Here is a 7,639-nt window from a genome sequence, read left to right as displayed (position 1 = left end):
GGTTTTAGCCATTGTTATAGAAGAAAAACTGTTTCAGTCCAGGAGCTCTGTGCAATACCACAGCTTCACGTTGGTACGTGCCAGTATTTTCCATGTGGCCTTCTAAAATCTAAAATAAGACCTCCACGCTGCTCCACCAGCTATAGTAGGGGAAACAGCTACACTCATCCGAAGAAAGAAAAAAAGGCATTCATTTCATTTCACTTGTCACTGGAGGCTAGAGTGGACCTATTTAATGCCCAACAAGCTCAGGACTTGGTGGACAGGTGCAATGGCTCTTATGTGAAGAAGTGAGGAGTCTTGTGTTAGAAATCAAGGACTCAGAAAGGGAGGCGGTATGATGCTGTTTACAGAGCGAGTTGGTCAGCAGTCTTGGATTGCAGGAGACAGAAACCCCACTCGGACCAACTTAAGCCAGAAAGGAAAGGCGTCAGGTCACACAACTTACAGCTTCCAGTCCACAGTGAAAAAAACCAAGATTTCAAGTATGGTTAGATCAAGCAGAGTCATTTGTAATTTGTCCCTCTCTCTCTCTCTCTGTCAGCGCTGCTCTCCTCTTTGCCGGTAGTTTCTGCAAGTATCCTGACATTGAGACTGACTGAGCTGATTGGATCCCATACTGACTCCTGAACTGTGGACTGTTCTGACTGGCCAGACCTGGGTCCTGTGTGCTCCCCTGGTTTTCACATTCAGACAGCCGTGACGTGTAAGGCCTCTCAATGTCCTTGTCTTGATCCTGTAATTCAGGATCATGCTTTTGTTAGAGGACATCACCAAATTGCATGGATCAAGGCCTTAGGGAGGTGGCTGGGGATTCACATGCACCCTGTGCCCATGTGGAGCACAGCCTGCCACAGACCCTGCTCCCGGGACTGCCCACCCTTTGGCTACTACCGCAAAGGAGCCTGAAGGCAGGAGTGGGGGACAAGGCAGAACTGCTCGCCCTAGGAGGAGTTGATATCTGACCCCAGTGTGGCAGATGTGAGGAGCACTAGAAAAGTCCTCCTTGCTCCAAAGGGAACTCCCCGTCTGCTGGCTGATGCCTGAAATTCCACCCTGTCTTGCTTTTGCTTTTAGCTCTTGTTAAGATACAAATATCCTTGAGAGTGGAATAACTTTAAGTTTCTATCGGACATTCTTGGTTTGAAGGATTAGAAAGCAGGTTTTGATAACAGGAGGGATAATGTTTAGGATTCTGGGAGCCTGAGGTCAAGGAATAAATGGGGTGGGAGGTGGGAAATGACAAAGAATGTGAAAGCCCCTGCCACTCGCCCGCTGGAGTGCAGCTGGAGCTGGACAGGGCACGGGTTTGGGATGCAGGTAGGTGACATGGTGTGTCACTGAGCTGAAATGACAGCTTAGAGAAAGCAAGAAGGAAGGAAGCCTAGTGGATGGTGATGGCCTCATGTGAGGGCAGTGCAGGAGTGGGGAGGTAAAGGGCTGAGGCAGGGCTGGGGCATTCACAGTGGGGAGACAAACTGAGCAAGAGGATGGAGATAGAAACAAGATTGCTGTGTGCTGGTGGTTTTCTTCTTCCGGTGCCTGCCACATACCAGGCCACTACAGATGTGTTCCCTTTCCTCTGTTCCACAAATAATTGTTTTAAATTATGATACAAATACAAAATTTACCATTTTCACCATTTTTAAGTGTGCAGTTCAGTGGCTTAAGTACATTTACGTTGTTGTGCAACCATCACCAGCATCCATCTCCAGAACTTCTCCATCTTCCCAAACTGAAACTGTATCCATTAAACAATAGCTCACCATTTCGCCCCTCACCCTAGCACGTGGTAATCATGATTCTACTTTCTGTGTCTCTGAATTCGACGATTGCAGGTACTTGCTTCACTTAGCATCATGCCTTCCAGGTTCATCTCTGTGTAACCCGTATCAGAATTTCATTCCCTTTTAAAGCTGAATAATATATCCCAACTTGGGTTGTTTCTACCTTTTGGCTATTGTGAATAGTGCTACTGTGAACATGGGTGTACAAATATCTGTTCCAGTCCCTGCTTCACTTCTCTTGTGTGTATACCCAGAACTGAGATCACTGGATCATATGGAGCTCTATATTTAATTTTTAAAAATATTTTTAAATTTAAATTCAATTAATGGACATATAATATTTGTTTCAGGAGTACAGGTCTGTGATTGATCAGTCTTATATAATACCCAGTGCTCATTACAACACACAGCCTCCCCAGTGTCCGTCACCCAGTTACCTCATCCCCCCATCCCCCTCCAGCAATCCTCAGTTTGTTTCCTAAGATTAAGAGTCTCTTATGGTTTGTCTCCCTCTCTGGTTTCATCTTGTTTCATTTTTTCCTCTCTTCCCCTATGATCCTCTGTCTTGTTTCTTAATTCCACATAACAGTGAAATCATATGATAATTGTCTTTCTCTGATTGACTTATTTCGCTTAGCATAACACCCTCTAGTTCCATCCATGTCCTTGCAAATGGCAAGATTTCATCTTTTTGTTGGCTGCGTAATATACCATTATATATATATATATAATATATATAACACATCTTCTTTATTCATCTGTCAATGGGCATCTGGGCTCTTTCCATCATTTGGCTATTGTGGACATTACTGCTATAAACATTGGGGTGCACATGCCCCTTCAGATCACTACATTTGTATCTTTGGGGTAAATACCCAGTAGTGCAATTGCTGGGTCATAGGGTAGCTCTATTTTCAACTTTTTGAGGAACCTCCATATTGTTTTCCAGAGTGGCCGCACCATTTTACATTCTCACCAACAATACACAAGGGTTCCAATTTCTCCACATTCTAACACTTGTTGTTTTCTTTTCTTTTTTTTTTTTTAAATAATGGCTGTATTCATGGGTATGAAGTGGTTATCCCATTGTAGTTTTGATTTGCTCCTTAATGATTAGTGATGCTGAGCATCTTTTCATGTACTTATTGTCCATTTGCATATCTTCTTTGGAAAAATGTCTATGCGTTGTCCATTTTTGAATTGGGTTGTTTTTTTGTTGTTGAATTATAGGAGTTTTTTAATTTATTCTGGATATTAATCCATTATCAGATATGTCATTTGCAAATACTTTCTCACCACTGAGTATGATGTTAGCTGTGGGGTTTCTATATATAACCTTTATTATTGTGGGGTAGTTTCCTTCTATTCCTGGTTTATTTGGTGTTTTTCATCATGAAAAGGATATTAAATTATGTCAAATACCTTTCCTGAATTAATTGAGATGATCATGTATTTTTCTCCTCTTCATTCTGTTAATGTGGCAGATTACATTGATTTTTGTATGTTGAATCATCCTTGCATTCGTGGAATAAATTCCACTTTGTCATGGTATATAATCCTTTTAATATGCTGCTAAATTCAGTTTGCTAGTATTCTGTTGAGGATTTTTGCCTCAGTATTCATAAGGGATATCAGTCTTTTAGATTTCTTTTTTTGTAGTGTCTTCAGGGTAATGCTGGCCTCATACAATGAGTTATGAAATGTTCCCTTTTCTTCAGTTGTTTGGAAGAGTTTGAAAAAGATTGGTTAGTTCTTCTTTAAATGTTCGATAGAATTCCTCAGTGAAACCATCTGGTCCAGGTCTTTTTTTTGTTTGGAGGTTTTGATTATTGATTCAGTCTCCTTCTTATAGTTCTAGTCAGATTTCCTAGATCTTCATGATTCTGTCTTGATAGGTTTTGTGTTTCTAGGAATTTTTCCATTTCATCTGGGTTATTCAATTTGTCAGCATACAATTGTTCATAGTACTCTCTTAGGATATTTTTAATTTCTGTAGAATTGGTTGTAATTTCCCACCATGTATAATTTTTGAGCACATGCCTGCATACAAAGTGTATTTTGTTGGGCTCTGGAACCCATCTTTGACTATCAGGGCATCACAGACTTACAGTCCAGTGCGCTTAAAATGTGATTTAGGGACCAAAGTTGGAGAACCTTTCACTTTTCAGAATTATGTTAAATATATGATATTGATTCCTAAGTCACATTCAGTGAAGGAAAGCCCTTGCAATAGTCTTGTCAGCCCTTACTTATTGCTAAAGGTCTCTGGTCTCAGACTACATCTGTTAAGCAGTCTTGGAGACAGGACCAAATAGCAGCAGTGCACTCCAGTCCAGCACTACTCACGGCAAATACTTAAATTCAGGGTGGGGATGGGGCCCCTTTTCCCTTTCTATTCAGTATAATATCCACACAGTAGATGACACAAGGCACACTAATCTTAAGGATACAGTTTGATGGGTTTTTACATATGTCTAGACCTGTGTAACCAACAGTAGATCTAAAATATTCCCATCTCCCAGAAAAATCCTTTATGTGTACGTGAGACATGGGAAGATTTGGGCTCTTAAAGTCTCAATCTGGCAGCGGTGTAGAGTAAGGAGAGTGAGATGGGCTCTGAGTCTTCATCTGGGAGCCTCGCTGGAGGAAGCATCCATGAATTTTGCTCACTCTGCTAGGAGTGGCTCAGATGTTCACATGTTCTAAAAAATTAGGCATGGCCTGAGCCCTCCAACAAGCTCCATTTGTGCTACCACACACACACACACATACACACCACACCTGCTACACACACCCATCCATTCAACATTTATGCGATTTGTAGGTCCTGAGTTGGTGGAGTATCCAAAGATTAAAAAGCCACAGTCCTTGCCCTTCTGAAGGAGAGCCAGTGTTGCTACAGCCCAGAGACTCCTAGAACTCATTTTCCAATTTTTTAGATGTGGTTGGCAGCAGCTGCCATATTCCTGTACCTTTCTTTGCTTCTCAGGAGACCCTAATTCTTCCCTCCCCCTTCTTGTTATGGGCTTCACTCACTCACCTGAAATTAGGTTGGGGGTGGGGTCATCTTGCTCTGCTCCTGCTTCCTCAGCCATGGCTTCTGGAGCTGCTAGTTTGCTTATTTGTCCAGGAAGTGGGTCCAGTGATGTGGTATTAGAAGGATGGGCTATTTAGCTTGGAGAGCATCCATTTGGGGGTAAGTTGATTACTATAGGGAGGGATTTTATAAGAAGGAAGTGGGACTGATTGTTCATTGTCTGTGAAAGAAGCAGTAAAGAAATAGGCTCAGGTTAAGAAAGGAAAGCTGGTGTTTGGAGAGCAGGAAGAAAATCCTTGTCCAAAGAGTGCCAGGATGGTGCCCCATGGCCTCCATCCCAGCCCTCTGAGAGGAGAGGACAGTGAAACAGCAGCCCAGAGGAGAGCTTCTTAGTTCTCCTAACTCCAGGTGACGGGCAGGGTTGGGCTGGCACTCTGGTCCTTCTAACTGAACCGTTCCATGATTCTATGACGTCACTGAAGAGAGAAGAATGGGGAGCTGGGCTTGGCTCCAGCTGCTCCAATTCCTATCCTCTGGATTCTGATAGTTTTTGGGGTGAGGGGAGGTGAGCTGTGTGATCACACGTGTCCCAGCTCAGTCTCCCCTCTAACCACCTCAGCCCCCACCACATTTATGGAGAGAAATTAGCCAGTGTGAGTCAACTTCATCGAAACAAACACAGCATCTTTTATGAAGCTGATCAAAAGAACAACAGTGAAAATAGCTTTTTATTCTTCTGTTTCTAGAAAACTTAAAGAACAAGAGAACTACATTCAAACTAAGCTGGAAAAGAATATTTGTACAATCTGTGATTGTGAGAGTGGACGATTCTTCTAGCTAACCCTATGAGCTTTGAAACCACAGCAATCACTTTCTTCATCCTCCTTCTAATTTGCTTCATTTGCATCCTCCTTTTATTGGTGGTTTTTTTATATAAATGGTATAAATCCATGCTGATAAATTGGGATCAGATTTCAAGTCACACTAGCAAATGTATCTAGAAATAATATAAATCAATTTAAAATAGAGCAAATAATGCTATAGCTATTTATTTTTTCCATTTCAGAATTTTAGAAATTCTAATTTCCTATTTAAAAGTGAAGTTCCATGCCAAGTAAATCAAGACCATTCTTTTTTTTTTTCTGAATTTTTTGCTTATTCGTTTTCAGTTTCCAAAGCAAGAAAGATGAAGAGACAGAAAAAAGTCCTTGTACAGATGCTAATGGAGGTGAAGATTGTTTAGCTGCTAATGCGGAGACAAACAATTCAGGAGACCAACAAAAGTAAGTCTGTATTGTAGAATGTGATAGAAAGCCATTTTGGGGTATGATAATGGTGGCTAACATGCATGAATTTTAAAAATCCTGCTGATTACCTAGGACTATCCTAACACCAATCACGGACTTAAATGCACCCATGAGGCCTGGCATTCTTGTCCAGAGACGGAGTAAAGAAGACACACCCTTAGAAAACAAAAAGAACATAGAAGAGGAGGAGGACAAAACAAAAGAGAAGCAAGAGCCTAAGAATGCTGGAGGAAATGGTGAAGAGGAGATCGCCTTATCTGCTCCCAAGGACCAGGTCAGAATGTGTTTGATTGAAAAGGTGGTAAATTTTTTGGCTAGGTACAATGAGATGGTCTTGCCTGAAACTTAAGTTTTTACCTGGAAGGAGCACAAAGTCTGCAGTCTTCTAAACCATTCTTCTTAGTTCATCATGTTCTTAGTTCATCAACATTCTTCATGTTATTAAACCAGTCATGTATGCCAAATCTAGACACTTGCTCATTCTTCACTCTTACATTTGTATTGTTCTTAATAATCCCCCTTCATTTTGCTTTTCTCAGAATCCTAGGATCTTAGAGCTGGTGGAGTCCTTGGAGATCATCTAGGGATCCAGCCCTCTCATGTTACAAATGATAAAATGAGATGAATTGTTCAAGGTCATTCCTCCACTGCGGCCAAGCTCAAGACCAGAGCCTATGTCCCTGTTCTGGTTCCAGGCTGTACAACAGCACACAAACATTGCCCGGGCCTTCTTGAGCTCCCCGTCAGGACTCTCTGATAGGAACAGTTCACATCTTCCCTCAACACAAGGCCCACGCCCAGAGGCAGAACGATGGTTCGGGGGCCCCTTTCTAACCATAGAGATATGAAAATGAGATCATGATGGATTATCACTGCTTTCCTGTATCATTTAGAAACACTTCTTCTGTTTCTTACTAACAATGTTTCTATATTGAATTTAAAATATAAACTAAATTAAAAATATAACATTTTTTAAAGCAGGACTCGTTGCCTTCATAAATTGATCTTTTATACAGTTTGTTCCATTCTCTTACAGGATGAAGATTTGCAAAAACCACCTACACCTCTCACTAGAACTCCTTCAGGTGTTGAAAACCACAAAAGACCTTTAAAAGGAGTGACATTTTCTAGGGAGGTAATTGTTGTGGACCTTGGGAAGGAATACCCGATACCTCGAAGCTATACTCGAGAACATAAAGAGAGAAAATGAGCTCAGAAAAGGCTGAGAGTGAAAGAAATGTAAGCTTAGACTAACAGTGAAATGACTGGGGGTACAAGATCATGTTGAAACAGCAAAATATGGGGAATTAAGCAAATACAAATAGTATTTTACCTTTGTGCAGAAAGAAGTGAGCTACATGCAAAATTCTGTAAGTAAAATACCCAGAGCTTGAATATAGTTTTTTTTAAAATTCAAATCTGAGTTCAAGAAATTGATTGTATTAAGTGTCCTTAAAACACTGTCTACTCAAACACTGTTCTAACATGTGAATAAAATTATTTGTGTT

General features: G+C 41.1%; 1 protein-coding gene across 1 annotated transcript; it reads left to right on the top strand.

Annotated features, from left to right (window-relative positions):
• Positions 1-337: 337 nt before the first annotated feature.
• Positions 338-7,400, top strand: CUNH2orf74 (chromosome unknown C2orf74 homolog). The gene is made up of 5 exons (XM_032411209.1): positions 338-485; positions 5,644-5,764; positions 5,994-6,107; positions 6,204-6,381; positions 7,168-7,400. The coding sequence occupies exons 1-5, from the start codon at positions 338-340 to the stop codon at positions 7,339-7,341; spliced, it is 735 nt and encodes a 244-aa protein (XP_032267100.1). The 3' UTR covers positions 7,342-7,400.
• Positions 7,401-7,639: the final 239 nt, after the last annotated feature.

The sequence above is a fragment of the Phoca vitulina genome, unplaced genomic scaffold (genome assembly GCF_004348235.1).
Source record: "Phoca vitulina isolate PV1807 unplaced genomic scaffold, GSC_HSeal_1.0 scaffold12, whole genome shotgun sequence".
Taxonomy (NCBI): Eukaryota; Metazoa; Chordata; class Mammalia; order Carnivora; family Phocidae; genus Phoca; species Phoca vitulina.
Note: the sequence above shows the minus strand (reverse complement) of the source record. Positions and strands in the feature narration are given on the sequence as shown.

Coding starts and splice junctions, on each gene's coding strand:
- CUNH2orf74 (XM_032411209.1), top strand. CDS start 338: ATGATGCTGTTTACAGAGCGAGTTGGTCAGCAGTCTTGGATTGCAGGA. Junction 5,765..5,993: donor GTGGTTTTTTTATATAAATG/GTATAAATCCAT, acceptor ATTCGTTTTCAG/TTTCCAAAGCAAGAAAGATG. Junction 6,108..6,203: donor AATTCAGGAGACCAACAAAA/GTAAGTCTGTAT, acceptor CTGATTACCTAG/GACTATCCTAACACCAATCA.